General features: G+C 39.4%; 1 protein-coding gene across 5 annotated transcripts in view; it reads right to left on the minus strand.

Moving 5' to 3' along the window:
• The window catches only part of TTC29 (tetratricopeptide repeat domain 29), a 449,656-nt gene that overhangs the window by 145,024 nt on the left and 287,012 nt on the right, over positions 1-17,620 (minus strand). For all 5 annotated transcript variants that reach the window (XM_077476999.1, XM_077476996.1, XM_077476995.1 and 2 more), the window contains exons 8-9: positions 15,617-15,708; positions 2,686-2,809 (exon numbers count right to left, since the gene is read on the minus strand). In XM_077476999.1, the coding sequence (XP_077333125.1) occupies positions 2,686-2,809; positions 15,617-15,708 (216 nt within the window). The remainder of the gene's footprint in view (positions 1-2,685; positions 2,810-15,616; positions 15,709-17,620) is intronic.

Genomic DNA, 17,620 nt, shown 5'->3' on the forward strand with positions numbered 1-17,620 from the left:
CTTGCAAGTGGCTGGGTGTTCTTAAGTACATTTTTTGATAATTACACCACATTTACTAAGTTAACATCCTTTTGCAACCTGAACAACCTATTTGCGTTTAGTAAACCCCTATGGGTTATAGTTCTCTATTGCTCATTGCACTACAGGTGTCATTGCTACTAAAAAAAAAAACATACAACCAACTTAAAGTAAAAAATTAAAATAAAAGGCAAAACAAGTACAAGAGTCAAATACAATACATACACAAACATTTTGAAAAGATTATACATGTAAATACATTTTTTGCTCAACTGGTGATAATAGAGGGCTGGTGTCTGGTTATTACTCTCTGTCCTACATATGTACATTTAGCCCATTTGATGTCTATTTTGTGTTCAAAAGACATAAATGAAATGCAAAATATTTCATACCATAATGTATTATACTCATACACATTTTTATTCCTGTAAAATGCTTTATTTATTTTCTTGTACTGTATTGCTTTTTGTTATTTTTATTTTAAATGCATTCATATGTTTATTTGTTAACAAACTGTAATAAGATATAGAATTCCAGAATGACTAATTATGCTATTACAGCTCTTGGATACCTCGATGTATCTTTAATAGCAGGTGATATACAGGGAGTATTAAAGGTCTGTCAAACTCAGTCTATCTGCAGGGTGCTGCTCATACATACTGAATCTATAATAATCTAGACATTCCAGCCATGACTAACTTAATGAGATTTTCCTTTTTATCTTTTTGTATCAAACGATTTTTTTCCCCAATGGTCATCTTAATGGACTTAAGAACAGCAAGAATTGGTGAAATAGCTTAGCTCCTTTAAAGACCCATATCACACACCATATGTCACAAACTTTAGCTGCTTCTGCTTTCACTTGGATTTTAAACATCACAGGTCCGCCCCCATACTGTGTCAAAAGTCAGTCTGGGATCATGATCCTGAAATCTTCCCTGGCTGGAAACTGTAGCAAGCAGGATGCCATGAGCACGGGCTAATCTTGCCATAATCATAACTGGCAATTAGCACACTCTAACCAGCTGTCAAGCAGCAGACCGCAAAGAGTGACTCTTCCATTTAAACGACCAGGAAAGCAGTGTGTGCACTTTTTTCAAAGCTGTTCTTTCCTACAGGGAATTAAATGACACAAAGAAGTCACCAACATTACCACTTCTACAGCCCAAATGGCAGGCAGTTGCACACACTGCTCTACCCACAGCAAGCAGATAACTTGCAAAATACACATACAAAGTGCAGTTGTCAAAAAGCATGCAATGTCAGTTGTGCCTGCTATATATATAACAGGCACATTAAAAACTAACTAGGAAAAAATATATACTAAAATTCTCTTTTTCTTTGCAGGCAGTTTGTGGGTGCTATCTTGTGTCCCTAATGCCATAAAGGTGATCTGCTTTTACAGAAAATTCAATTTTTAAGACTGCAGTTATATCTTTAGGTGTCTCAGTCCCTCCTAAAACATGTACTGACTGATCTTAGTACACTTTTGTAACAACATCCAAGTATTCATGACATATGACATGAATACATGGTAATTACTCATCAATTAATATACTGTGATCTATGCAAACCCTGCCTTCCAATTGTTTTTATTTAGTAAAATTCTTAGGATACAGTGTTCCAGTACCATGATATCAAGTACTATATTTAAAATCTGTTAAAGGTGAATTCAAGGTATGGATATTTTATACATAATGGGGTTGATTTACTAAATCTAGAGAGTGCACAATCTGGCGCAGCTATGCATGGTAACCAATCAGTTTCTAACTTCAGTTTGTTCGAATAAGCTTTGACGATAAGCTCCCCGTTCAAATCAGCGCGATTTGACATGTAAAATCTCATGCTAGATCGCAGCCTATTGCCAGCAGCGGCACTGCCCCCAACTTTGCAGCTACGCACCGATTTCCAAAAGTAGTTCCTGCATTAATAGTAAGAAGAGCCGGCAACGCTGTAATCCTTGAAGTGTCGTTTATTGGTACATCAGAGTGACAATAAAACAATAAAACAATAAATCTGATGCATTTCGGCAAAAGCCTTAGTCGTAGCTACGACGCTACAGCGTTGCCGGCTCTTCTTACTATTGTTGCATTGGAGTCTGTTGGGACACATTGAGCCTTGGCACCTGTGAGTGGACCTGGTGTATGGATCGAGTTGTCCCTGCAGAGAGCGCTGTTACTTTTCTGCTTTTCCATAGTTCCTGCATTACTTGTGGCGATTTCATCGAAGCTGGAAATTATGGAAGTAGACACTGCTAATGGAAGTAGACTCTTGCTTCTGGATCAAGTGCTGAGCGGCTGGCTTGCTGCATTCTGGACACAGGAGGTCGGCCACTCAGCATGGGCACCATTAAGAGAATGCAAAGCGTTCTCTGATTGGATGAGGTGGTGAGGTAAGGCAGTGATGGGTCATCAGTGAAGGATACAGACATGTGAGTGGTTTGCTAAACTAAATAACAAAATCTGCACTGACCAGAATCTCACATTCTATCTCTTATTTAAAAAAAAAAGTTCTGTAGCGCATAGCAAAGGATTGTGATTGTAAATAAGCTAAAATGACTGCAATATATGCAATAGATTTTTTTTACAAAGCTAGAGTTTGACTTTACATATCGCAAAACTGAGTAATTATTCACAGTGATCCACCCCTGAAAGAATCAATACTTACTCTTGCATTGAAAATGTCTCCAAGGCAAATACACGTCTCTACAAAGCTTTGACACAAATTGCTGCTTCTGGCGACTTCTAGAAAGTTTTCCAAATATTTGATGCTTTCCACAATTTTTCCTTGGCTGAAAAAAAAAATGAATCCAATAATTTTTGCATTTAGAAAAATAATTTTTCATTCTAGGATTGCATAGGATAGATCACAGATTTCAGTGATCTTAGGAATCAGTTCTATCTAGCTGCTCTCAGCACATGTTGGACATTTCTGTACACAGAGCTGTTTAACCAGCTGCTGCATAACTATAATGTTTAACCTTTCCTCGGTCTGTCATCCATACGTATACCTCCATCTATGTACACTGTAAGAATCATCTACTACTTACTGACACAGTGTTATTACTGCTTGCTGTCACTTCCAGTGTCCACTCACACAATGCCCTTGCTGTCTGTGTGGCTGTGTAGTGGATGGTATATAAGTATAGGAAGTGTTGAGAAACAGTTGTGATGGGAAATTGTGTTGTTGAGCAGTGGCTATATTATATCTAATGGACATTGAGACAGGCAGAAGTAACAAGTATATACTGCTGCTAAGGCAGGCCATAGATGATGCAATTTTCTTTCCTGCAACCACAGGTTGCAGGGAAGAAAATTGCTCGATTCCCCCATCAACACAACCAGTATTAATGGGGAGATCCCATTAACTCTTGTGTTCCCCTGGCGGGGTAGCGCAGGGAGCCTTCTGTTAGTGGATATAGCTGCTGGCAATAATTGCAATAATTGCATCTTAAAGATCCAACATGCTGGTTGTACCCAAGTCAATTGATTGACTGACCTGGTTACAATCAGCCTGTCCATATATGGTTCGAATACAGGCTAGCCTCTGCTGGCTAGAACCTGCTTTCATTGCAGTTTTACACTAAATTATTATATTAAACACTTCCAAGTTCAGGATAATGTAATGGAAAACCATAACGGTGCCTGCTTCCTTTTATCAGTAGATTGCGAGGTCAGTGGTAACCATCCCTCCCACTGAGCTATTGTGTTCTCCCGCAGGGATGCATCCCTGCTGGGAGAACACAGTGAATATTGCTAGAGGCTATAGCTACTGGCAAAAATCGCATGTAAAAATCTGACATGCTGGTTGTATCCAAGTCAATCGATGGATCAGCTTGGGTACAATCAGCATACCCATAGAACCATGTATGGCCAGCTTAAGCAGTGGATGTTACAGAGGTAGTAAAAGGGACACTGTGTAGTGAATGGTATATACAGTGAACCCCTTGGAATTAAAGTGGAAGTAAACCCTCCTATAGTTTTCAGCCAAGGAAGCTGCCATCTCGGCCTCTGTTTGATCTGCAACTGCCATGATGCTGCACAACTAATGGCATGTGCCAGAAATGTTACTATTTTTTTAAACTGTTAAATCGATGGATTTACTTCCACTTTATCAGTTTTTTCTGCAGTAATTTGACATAAAATGTAATCTGATCTATGATAACAATAGACATACACATTGTGATTAACCTGATAATACACAAACATTTCTAATTTCTCGTGCCTTAACACAACCATTAACCATTCACAGTGCTGGAGGATAAAGTAAGTGAACATTTGAAGTTAATAGCTGGTCAAAAAAAAAAGGAAATGCTGGGGTACACAACATATAAAGTGAAGAATAGAGATTTCACCACTTAAATTGTCATAACAAATATTACATGTTTAACGCACCCCCTAGGAGCCGCAAGTAAACTGAGATCCCCCACCCTGCACAGCCAGGCACAATGAATTTTCACAGGCTCTCTTGAGACAGAGAACAGTCTGTGACATTTATTTTTTGTTATTTATTGAGGGTAATAACTTGGATATGGATGGGTGGTTATGGGATGCCCCTTCAGGGAAAACTTCCTATATACAGTCCCTATATAAAGCTCCTCTTCTTCCTCCAGCACCCACTTGCTTGCAGGACTCAGCTAGATCACTGTGAAGGTCTGACAGTCACTCAGTCAGATTAAAGCGATAGCCCATTACAAGCAGTAACCATAGCTCCCTCACTGTGCAGAAATAATTACAGTGTCTAGCTTGTATCACTCCTGTGGCTACTGATCCCAGTGCCACCTCTTAAGGCACTGCCAACCCACCTTGCTGCAGCTGCCCCTTTCATTAGCCCTCCAGGCTAATTTCTCCCCATAGACCTCCAGACTGACACTCACCAGCCCACCTGGCCGACTCTCAGGAGATCTCCCAGACGTGCCGACCTGCTCCTGCTGTCCTCTCTCCTTACTCCCGTGCCTCAAGGAAGGGCTTCCTCGGTGTGTTTTTGCAGGATCCTTCCAACACTCGATCCCCAGCCTGAAGTTACCCCCCCAGACTAGGGGGCACCCTCAAAGGCCACCGACAGCCTCCTCAAGACTCCATCTCCATCCAACTGTCCCTCCTGGCATGACCCATGCCTATTTATGAGATGGCCAGCCCCCTGGCAGCCCTTTAATGGGGATTGGCTGAGGCCCTCATAAATATTCCGACCAGCTCCTCCTAACCTCCACACACTATGTCTAGAACATTCTACAATGTCCCAGAAAACAGGAGGAGACACCAGAGAAGCTGCTAGAATGAGTCATCCAGCACTGAGTCACTGAACCCTGACCCAGATTCATAGCTCAGGCTTAGCCCTGAGCTAAAACTAACTTTTACCTACACTAACAAAAACCTATCTATATCTAGCACACATACTAGAGGGTGCTGCATATGAAATATAAAAACATAAAGTAGCGCTAAATTTAATTCAGTAAACATACACTTCAAGGTGCAAATTCGTAGTAACAAATTTAAAATTATCATACAAAACCTCCCCAAAATATTGAATAAAATTCATGTATAGAAAGTGCAACATGCAAATTAAGTCCCCAATGAACCACCAAGTGAGATAAGACAAATGATTCCATGGAAAGTCCAATTTCTAGTGTTATTGCTCTTAGGTATAATTATGCTGACTTGATGTGGATTCTATGCATAACTCCCAAGGTCAGTAGCTCCACCGGCATGCAATTAAGTCAAAAAGGCCTCTTACCAAATGTTGTGGACCATTAAATTATAAATAGCCAGGAGTGCTTGAAACCACTAGCCCATTAATGACATCCAGAGCCGTGATCTCCACAGCCTTTATTTGAAACAAATTACTATGCACTTACATCACATATCACCATAAGCGCATGTTATTAAAATCCTGCAATAGGCAAAGCAGGTAGATCCTCTCATGCCAAACCCCCAGCTGGTCGAACCTCCTTTGGCAGAAATTACTTCAAGTAAGCGCTTTTTGGAGTTCTGGATCAGACCTTCACACTGCTCAGCAGGAATTTTTGACCATTCCTCTTCACAAAACTGCTTCAGCTCAGACACATTTGTAGGATGTCTGGTGTGCACTGCTCTCTTGAGGTCATTCCACAGCATCTCTATAGGGTTAAGGTCTGGACTCTAACTGGGCCACTCCAAAAGGCACATTTTTATTTTCTGAAGCCAGTCTGGGCTGGATGTATCAGGTTTATTAGGTTTAAGGAGGAATTCAAATGTGTTGTGGAGTCTGGATATAGATCGATTGCCTTGACTGAAAAGGAAAGGATGTACTTGATACCTAGTTCTTGTAGAATTTCTATCATTTATATGTTGCCTAAAATTCGCAAACATTTACAGTCCCAGCCAGCACGCCCAATCGTAAATGGGATTGGGTCAGTGTCAGCTATGCTGGGGGATTATTTAGATATGCTTCTTCAGTCTAGTGTGACGCAAACTAAGGCCTTTTTAAAAGATATAAAAAATTTGTTACAGCAAATGAAGGAGTTACATTTAGAGGGAAAAGTATGTATGGGTATTGCTGATGTTTTGTCATTATTTTGTCATTATTTTGTCATTATATACCATTCGTCAGCATGATGATGATGCATTCCATATGCTCAGAAAGTTTTTTTTGAAGAAGGTTCTAGACTTTTGGCTTTTCCATAATTATTTTTGTTATCGAAATCAATTTTATTTACAAATTTTAAAATGTAAAATGTGTTGCCACGAGCGCCAATTTTGCACCCAGCCTCGGGAATATTTTTATGACAGAATGGGAAGATAAATGTGTTTTGATAAGTCTAGACAACAGTTATTATTTTATCAGAGGTTTATTGATGATCCCCTGATCATATGGAATGGTTCAGAAGAATCAGTACATTCCTTTATGGCACTAATAGTAATAATTCTAAGCTGGAATGTCAACTAAGTAAAGAGGAAATTTATTGAAAAGTATATTTCAAACCTATAGACCGCAATAGCCATTTTCCAGTAAATAGTGGGCATCATCTCCCATGGCTGAGAAATATCCTGAAAAGACAGGTGATGAGGGTCAGAAGGAATTTTATGTATTATTCAGATTTTCTCATCCAGTCCCAGGTCATTCAAGAAAAGTTTATTCAGAAAGGGTAAATGCAACTGGATTAAATAATACAGGAAATGAAGCAGGATTATTACAGTGAGAAGCAATGGGGGTTCATATCTGAGTTTCACTACCAATTTAGTTAGGAGGAATCCATATATTGAAAACATTGGCACATAGTACATATGGAAATGGTACCTATTTTTATATACAGAAGGGCTCTAAAATTTGGGGACAGAGTGGTAAAAAATATATTGGACCTCCCAGTGAGATCCTTTTGCAGGTGTGCAAACCATGAAGATAATAAGGAATATCAGATTTCTGAATGAATCACTTGCAATATAATCAATGTGGTCTATGTCCCGCAATGCCCATGAGGCCCACAATATGTGGGCCGCACTAACTGTCCTCTGAGAAAGCGCATTGCTGAACATGAGCATTGTTAATGGTTTTAAACAACATAGTGCATCTTTACATTTTACGCAAACACATGGAAGAGACTCCTCTGGTTTGCAGTTTTGGGGGGTTGATAGAGTATATCCCTTCTGGGAAGGAACCAACAGGGTTAGGAACCTCTCCCGGAGGAAGACTAAATGGATGTATATGCTTAATTCTCTATATCAAAATTTATATGAATTTCTTTAAAGTGATTATTGAGTTCTAAGGGGATATTTATTTAGTTATATTTAACCCTTTTTTTTGCCACATTAATACAGGTCAGGTTTATTCTTCCCAGTTTCATATTGGATCTAATTTGGTATTCTGAGGAGTTATTTTTAAAAGTACTGACTTAATATTAATGAGTGTTTACTCATATTTTTTGCTCGTATGTTTGTATGGAGTGATTTATTGTCAGCATTTATCTGTTTTAGTTGTACATATACAGAGAGAATACCCACCTAGTTCGATGTTTAGAATTGTGCTATCTTGTATCTGGTCTATATGATGGCATGTTTTACTTTTATGAAGGCCCTGCATCATTAGGGGTTAAGGACTATGCATGGGTGGGTATTTAGTTCTGGTTGCTGTGTCATGCAGTCATCTCCTGTTATGAAGTCAGAAGGATGAAACACATCGGGTGTGGCTACACAGCTACCAGAAGTAATGTCAGACATCGATCCAAAAGTGATGCGGTCCACGTGGCCCTTATACAGGTTACAGCAGGTCTGATGGCACATTTTTAATTTCATTGGGAGAATTATGAGCCGTTATTTTTTATATTCTTGTAAGTACCTTTTAGCCATATTTTAATAAAACTGTTTGTACATTATTACACTATTTGGTTTTTTTTCTTCCATCTTTGGATTTTTTATGGAGCTGCATATGGAAAGGTAGATTTGGAAGTTTGATGTGGGAGAAGAGGAATCCAACTATTTGTATATTAAAGCGTTCTATGCCAATCATACAGTATATAGGTCTGTATAGAGATCCGGTGAGTGTCTGACCTGCAGGGAGTGACATTTTCCCTGAAGTCACATGGTGTTTAACATATGAAAATTATGGACATTCAGAGCACCAATATTGTGGAAACTAGGAGCACTTTTTTTAGGAGATTTTTCACAGGTTTTCATAAGAGGCGTATGCTATGAGGCTAAAGACTAGAGAACACAGAGCTACCTCAAATTCAAAATAAATTATCCTTTTCTAGCTTGTTTATGTATTAATTTATGTTTTTCTGGTGAATTTGTCTAGTAAAAGTTTCAGTAACAGGAAGTGGAACAAACAATAACACTTGACAAGGTTTCTTACAATGGATATCTCTTATTCACACAGTTTAAAACTCTGTTGCTCTAATGCAGCCTATTTGATCCTTTTTCCTTCAGAAGAACCTTTGAAATAATGTTCAGATCTTGGGAGACCAAAGATAACATTGGGGGTCAGTTGAAAAAAATTACACTTACAATGGTGGTCAGTGAGATGAATAACATTCTAATGGACAAATGATGTTGGCCCCTGAATTATGCAGGCACCATCAAATGAGCAGTATCAACCAACTTCAAGAAAAATGCTAGGGTTCCATGGAACCCTAAGTTGACAATGTCTTAGACACCCCTGGTTGTACTAAAGTTTGTTTTAACCCCTGGCATGTAAATGTGGACAAAATATAAATAAAAGCATGTGAAATAAAAAAGGAATGAAGATACCCAATACTATTATTTTAACTGTTAACTGCATACAGTTATCAGAATACATTAGCTTTTAGAATAGAAGTCCTTTAAACATTAAACATAATCATAAATACGAGTGCTTTTCAAAGGATACTTTTATTAGTAATGCTTCTACTAGTGCAATGATTACTATAAATAACAATAGAAATCTAAGCTACCTGCTATCTATCTATCTTAATGCTTTGTACAAATAAAACATCAGTACATCATCAGTAGTACAGAATCGAACACAATCTCACAGAAGAAAATCTGAGGATAACGGACAAGGCTGTGATGTTAGACAAATATTAATTTCTCTTTTCCCAATTCTCTGAATGCAGTGCACAGGTGCAGCCTGGGGAGCATATTATGGGTTATAATCACCAAATTCATTCAACCAGACCTCAGAGAGTTAAAAGCATATATTCTGAGAAGCAGGACTCTGCAGTCCAAAGGAAAAGAACGAAAAAGCTTAGGGATATTTGTCTACCAAGGTGATTCCAGTTTCCAGATGGGCAAACGGGACTTTAAACACCCATATCCCTTGACAACTGTCCAATTATGTATATCACACTTGGCCTACTGTTTGCTGTAGAAGTAATCAATAAAGGATGTGGTTGACTGAACATAGGTTTTGGTTGAACCAATGCATGAAAACTTAATCATTTACTCAGAATGGAGAAATCAAATAGAGCAGGGATGCAACTACCACAAAGGGGATTCTTGATGGTGCTCTAAGTTTGGAGCCTACAGATGAAAGTATTAAGGTAAATGGAATCAGTGAGAAGGGAAATGTATAAAAATAAATCGCTTTCTTCTAATTTCAAGAAGTATTCCAAAAGATACCAAGTTCAATATTAAGGTAAGCACCACAATGTACAGCCACACTAACAAACATACTTTGTTGAACAATTGTATTAAATTTATTTCTGGGTAATTAATTTTAAGACAGATATTGAGAGCTAATCTCTTGCATACGCAATCATTTTTATTATATTCCTAAGAATAAAGCATGTGCATGTTCTACTCATGTGTAAACTGAGAGGCTAAAATAAAAAGTTATTTATTTCTAGGATGTAGATTATTGTGAAGAGTAGAAACAAAATTGAATTAATGGAGGTTAAAAACTGTTTGCTTTATTTACTGTGCCCTGGTGTGCTATTTTACCACCCCTGATGAAATTAATTAAGTGAAACATGTAGGGTTTCCTTTTTGTTTTTGGGGGCACCTTTGTTTATTTTTGGGGTTTCTCACACATGGTTTATGTTTTGATATTTGAGGGTCAGCAGTTTGAGTAGCTTGCAATTAGCAAGCTTCTGAGGTAGCGAGACTTACCAAATTAGTTATTTCAGAGAAAAATACTTGAACTAGTCTATTGGAGAGAGAGAGTTAATTTCATGGGAAGGCAGTTTTGGAAACTATTATATAGGAATTGAGGTACTCCAAGTATTATAGGTACCTATAGCAAGCCTATTGGAAGGAGAGAGTTTAGCTGATAGGCAGGCAGATTTGCAGACCGTTATATAGGAATATCATGGAGATCCCTATACTGGAAGATTTTTCTAGGGATTCCAGTTATTTATCCATAGCCTATAAACAATCAGTGTAAAGAAATGGTACAGTGAATTGAGGTACTCCAGAGTTCTATAGGCACCTATAGCCAGCCTATTGCAAGGAGAGAGTTTACCTGATAGGCAGGCAGATTTGGAGACCATTTTAAAGGAATATTATTGAGATCTCTATACTGGAAGATTGTTCTAGGGATTCCAGTTATTTATCCATAGTCTATCAGCAATCAGTGTGAAGAAATAGTACAGGCAGAGATGATTGTTGCAATTTATCCAGGAACCTGAAGTTTTCAAAAATGCTATTGGATTCCTGAAGCATGCACAAGTTTGATCATCACCTGTTGTAGAGTGGGGAAACAATCTACAGTAGGTGCCGCCGATATTGTGTTTCCAGCAAGATCTCATCGCGCTGGTTCTTGGCGGCAGGCTTCTCGAACCAGAGCGATCCCGTTGCGCTGGTTCTCACACTGGCTGCAATAGGAAAATGTTTCATTTTCCTATAACAGCTAGCGCAAGAAATAAGCAACAGTGTCGCCTCTCTAATAAGACATGCATGCCTTCAGGGGAATACCAGGCCCTTAGGTCAGGTAAGGATTTTAAGGGGAACCCCCATGCCGAAAAAAATGGTGTGGGGGTCCCCCCAAAATCCATACCAGACCCTTATCCGAGCACGCAGGTCAGGAAAGGGGGTGGGGACGAGCGAGCGCCCCCCCTCCTGAGCCGTACCAGGCCGCATACCCTCAAAATGGGGGGGTGGGTGCTTTGGGGAAGGGGGCTCCCTATGGCCCCCTACCCCAAAGCACCTTGCCCCCATGTTAATGAGGACAAGGACCTCTTCCCGACAACCCTGGCCATTGGTTGTCGGAGTCTGCGGGCGGGGGGCTTATCGGAATCTGACTTAAATACCTAAAATAAGGGGGCACCCAGATCCCGCCTCCCACCCTATGTGAATGAGTATGGGGTACAGTGTACCCCTATCCATTCACCTGGGGAAAAGAGTCAATAAAAAAGACACACTACACAGGTTTTTAAAGTAATTTATTAGACAGCTCTGGTGGTCTTCTTCCGACTTCGGGGGTCTCTTTTGACTCCTTCGTGCTCTCCGGTTATTCTCCCGCTCTCTCCAACATCTTCTCCCCCTCTCTGGTTCTTCTTCCGGGCTCCTCCGCTATCTTCTTCTAGCTCTGGCAGAATTCCTCCCACTGACACCAACGATGTGGCAGAATTCCTCCCACTGACACCAACGATGTGGCAGAATTCCTCCAACTGACACCAATGATGTGGCAGAATTCCTCCCACTGACGCCAACGATGAGACACTATTCTTTCTGACACCAATAATGGGACACTATTCATTCCACTGATACCAACAACGGTATACTATTCCTCCCACTGACACCAACAATGAGGTATTATTCCTCCCACTGACACCAACAATGAAGCACTATTCCTCCCAGTGACACCAATGAAAGGGCACAATTCCTCTCACAGATATTAATGATGGGGTAGTATTCCTTCCATTGGCACAAAAGATAGGACATTGTTACTCCAAATGAATTTCAGGACATTTTCTACCCCCACTCACCCTAGTCTTGCCCGCCTAAAGTCTGAAGGACAGTAAACTGACCCTTTGTTTAGAAAGTTTGTCAACCCCGGTCTAAACAATCAGGCCAATACTAACCTTACAAAGCACCAGTTACATCTCCTGCCACCTGTCTGCTCCAAGCTAGCCATGTTAAACAGAAACATAGGACTGTCAAACAGGAGTATTAAATCCCCATTCAGTCATAGAGGATGGACCCAGCAGATCTCCAGCTTACCCCACTTCTCTTGAAGTGAAAGTTCTCTTTTTCACAAAAAATCAAAAGTCCACTACACCCCTTCCCAGTCCTTGCTGCACTTGCCTCCGTGCACGATTAGTTTTCACTGTCACTGCCCATGCAGCTGGTGCAGTGTTCCAGGAATTTGAAAGCTATGGTGTTCCTCCTCTTCTTTCTTTAGAGACAATGGGACAGATCAGATCAATTTTGTTTGGTCAAAGTGGTGATGTGCCGGTGCTGACCAAACACTCTGATCCATCCCGGCATCCATAGGGAAAGAAGATCATGGCTTTTAAATTCATGGACTGCTGCACCGGCTGTGTGGTCACCCACAGAGGAAAAAACAGTGGGGGTGTGTAAGATGTACTGTATTTGATCACCTTTTCATTTTTTGTAAAAAGTTGAATGTACACTTTACTGTACCGATTATCAAATAAAAACAGCAAAACATCGACACATAACTCTGACTATTGTACCCAAAGGCTAAGTTCACCTTTTCAACATGTTACATGTTACACCCATGTTTAGGGTGTAATATGTAACTTATTTAGCATCCCCCAGCCCCCCCCCCGTGACAGCAGGCAGGGATTCTTTCCACTGGGAGCTGCTGTCACAGCTGTTCCAGGCTCCGCACGAACAGCTGCATCATTCATTCACAGAGAAACGAGTCCAATCTGCCGCCACAGATCGACGCGCTCATATTGATCTATTGATACTTCCTAAAATGCTAAAGCTATCAGTTTGTTCAGAGATACGGGCAGTGTGCAGGAGCCTGACATTGCACCAGCAAACCACTGACCACGGGTGCAATACTTTGCATGCTCCTGTTGAAAAAATAAATAAATGCACTTTTTTTTCACCTTCAAAAGTACATGCATTTATTATTTTTTTGAGAAGAGTGAACTTATCGATTAATGTCCCCTGACATTACTTACTGACACTTTTATAGTCCTCCTATAGATTAGCATGAGCATCTTCAACTAATGATTAGGGGTGAGCTTCGAGTTTGAGTCGAACTCATGTTCGACTCGAACATTGCCTGTTCACTGAACGGCGAACAATTTGGGGTGTTCGTGGCAAATTCAAAAAGCAGCGGAACACCCTGTACAAGTCTATAGGAGAAATCTAAAGTGCTAATTTTAAAGGCTTATATGTAAGTTATTGTCATAAAAAGTGTTTGGGGACCTGGGTCCTGCCCCAGGGGAAAGGTATCAATGCATAAAAAAGTTTTAAAACAGACGTTTTTTTCGGGATCAGTGATTTTAATAATGCTTAAAGTGAAACAATAAAAGTGTAATCTTCCTTTTGCTCGATTATGCGTATTGTCTACCACCTGTGCTGACCTTTGCCCATCCCTGGATTATGCTACTGACTGTTGCTAGCCCAAGGGCAAAACTGTACCTTTTGTACCTTTTTAATAGTCAATTAATTGGAAATCTTTTTTTCTTTTTGATTGGAAAAAATCACTCCTTTATGACATTTTGTAAGTTGGCACCAGATAGCTAGATATTTCACTAAGAACAATGAACACCTGAAAACCTGCCTGTACTCACACCGTACTGTACTGTACCTTGCGACTTGGACGAAAAGTGTATGTACGATAAAAAAAAAAAAAATGTTCTGCTTTTTTAAACAGAAAATCAATATGGACATCCAAGGTGTGCAAGGAGTGCTCCCAAAGGGCAGAACAATATTCAGTTAAATAATTCCCATTAAATCTAAGTGGAATTACAACACTGCATCAGAACTCCTCTCAAGAGCCCTCTGTCCACATGCAAGCAATAATTAGTAGGAATTCTGCAGATATCGAAATGCCTTGATGGGTATATGTCAGGCTAGAGGAATGGGCATTTCTAGGCAGGCTAGATTTTCATGCAGACTGCCCTAGATTAGACACACATGTGATGATGACCCTTTATAATAGAAAGAACTAAAATACTAAAAATTAAAGGGGCCAGCCAGGGACAGTATAGCTGGTCGTACAGGATTCAGTTTTATTTTCTGTTCAGCCAGTGTGCTGAACTGATTCCCCCATTGACACATTTGAGGTGGATGGGGGAATCCTGCCTGTGGCACTACTGTATTGACAAGGGAGTGTCTCCCCCACTGTTAGAATACACATATTGCCTGCAGCACTGATTGAGTGGCTTTTATCTCACAGGGCTGTTGCACAGAACTCAACCCATAGATCAACTTCTATTCAACCACAGTGGCCACACATGGATTGAAAATTGTCTGGTTCAGCAGGAATTTCAATCCATGTATGGCCAGCTTTAGTCTGGAGAGAGAAGGGCTAGCTAAGCTGAACTTATTCAAGATGACCATGGCCAGAAATGGTAGGGGGTATTTTTTTTAAGTGATTTAAAAAAATAAAAATAAAACATGCGTTCGCTTTGAATTTTAAAAATGAATTAAATAACATTTTTGATTTGTGGCGCTCAGATGTAGTGTAGTTCCACTTTAAGGCACAGCCTTAAACATTGTTAAATAATTACTAACATTTTGCTTAAAACATTTGATTAAAGCCTTGGCTACAACATGCTCTCTCTCTCTCTGTATATATATATATTTATATATATATATATATAGAGATATATATCTATATATACTGTATCTATCTATCTATCTATCTATCTATCTATCTATCTATCTATCTATCTATATATATATATATATATATATATATATATATATATATATATATACTGTATACACATTGATCTCTCCATATCAGTGTTTTAGTGCCTCAATACAAGTGTACAGCAGTACAGTAAGAGCACAGGATAAGAAAAGCTTTGATGCTGTCTCATGCTGCCCTTTTAAACTGTATTTGTTTCAAATAATTTGGATTGAAAGGGTCATTCGAGAAGGGCAGTGCTTAGGATGTAAAGAGCCAGTAAATGGGAAGTGACAGATCTCTAGCAATTGAAGTCTTTCACAGTTGAATGAATTGACAGTGACAGCAAGACATTGGAGTGCTAACTTACCTTTCCAGAGCCTTTGCCATTGCTTCATATGCTTTTCCAAGGCCAACAGTATCTCCAAGCTCTTTGGAGATTTCCATATACGTATTTAGAAACTGTGGACAAAAAAACAAATATTATAATATAAATAATTTTGTAACAATTTTAATTTAGTAACAACATTCTATCTTTGCAATGTAAACATTTAACCTTTATATGTCCACTCAGAATGCTTGATAAAATTATTTAGAACAAGTGAAAGGCAATGAACTTATACACATATGCAAACGCCTATCATTTGTAGCATGCCTGCATCATTCAAAATTGTAATTTTGAATAATTCTCTTGGGGTTCAGATAACGCATGCACAAATGCACATTTGCAACATGCAAACAAAAATTATGCATGTGCATATAAGCTTTTGTTGTAAATGGAAAAGACATAAAGCTAAATCGAGCATTAGCAAAAAATTATTCTCTTAACCAAATTACCCCACACATACTTAAATCTTCCCTATAGTGCCGCAGTAGGATCCTGGTGTCTGAAGTAGCTGATTGAAAATGCACATAAGCATGTTAACAGTGTGTGCAAGTGTATGCAAACAAGCTTGCAGTACCCAAGTCATAACTTACTGCAAATTGGTAATTCTTCGCATTAGCAGTTTTTTTTGTCAAAAGCAGTAGCCAATCACATTGCACCAATGATATTTTTATTTTTTTTTCTAAATGTTTAGGTTGGAAAGTTACAGTTTTGGCTGTATTTGGTCTCATTGTCCTGCTGAACTATGCACCTCTGTCTTAGCCTCTGGTCTCTTTCAGACTGAAATAGGTTTTTTAGGCAACATTAGGAATGGAAGGATCTATAATATTAGACCATTTCACACTGCAGCACCACTAAAGCGCAGGTCATGTTTGTGTCGCTTTTCAGGCACTAGTGGGGGGGGGGGCAGATTTTTTAAGGTTATGTGACAAGGAGACCTTAAAAAAAAGAGGAAAAAAGTCAGTTTTGCAGCGCTTTCAATGCGCTTTTAAAGGTGCTTTGGAAGTGCTGCCCATTCATTTCAATGGGCAGGGGTGTTTTGGGAGCGCTATTTTACTGTGACAGTGACGTAACAAGTAGGACAAGGCAGACGGGCACCGGAAGTGACGCTTAGGCTACGGGCTCGGCACTCGTTTTTACATTATACTTTATTCGTTCATTAAATGTGAGTAAATTTGCTATTATTTTTACATCAGTTTGAAAAACGACTACACTATAGAAGGCTCTATATATCCCTTTCTATGTCCAGTCATCTTTGCATCTGAGCGATATCTTTTGGAATGAAAAGGAGGTATCTACCAAAGCTCTGCACACACTGAGGACATTTAGGAAAGGAGGAACAGGCAGGAACCACCCTATTCCATCCTGAATGACCAGCTCCCTCTCTCTCTCTCTTAATGCTGTTTACCTTACAGCAGTAAGGTAACGATTTAGTACACCCACGGTGTTGTATACACTGAAGCCCCACTTTTCACCAAAAGTCACGGAATTAATTTGTTGTACTATAGAACACCTCCACCTGATGTTCCTATAGAACACTGTCACACTGCACTTTTGGACCCTGAGGAGTGTCCATTTGTACTCTATTTGCACTTTTATATATGGACTTATTTACTTATCAATTTATGTGCCATTTATTTATTTATGTATTTACGGCTAGCCCAAAGATTTGTTTATAGGTAGCCACTTTACGCTACACCTTTGCACATGATTATTCTATATTTTCCCGCTTTACCACTTATGCACTTTATTACCGCAATTTATGCTTCATGATATTTTCACTTTATTATTCACTTATTGTGAAGGTATTATTAATTTAATTTCGTGAACACAATTTTACCTATTGATGAGCGCAACACCAATTACTAATCTATTTTTATGTCTATGTCTATGGATACAGGCAGCCCAGCTCAAGATCGAGCCCACCGGTGGCTTCCTATGGTGGCACACCGAGAAGAGGAAGAACCAGGAGTGTCAACGGGAGACCCC

The sequence above is a fragment of the Lithobates pipiens genome, unplaced genomic scaffold (genome assembly GCF_037356315.1).
Source record: "Lithobates pipiens isolate NorthernLeopardFrog02 unplaced genomic scaffold, aLitPip1_a1.2 Scaffold_13, whole genome shotgun sequence".
Taxonomy (NCBI): Eukaryota; Metazoa; Chordata; class Amphibia; order Anura; family Ranidae; genus Lithobates; species Lithobates pipiens.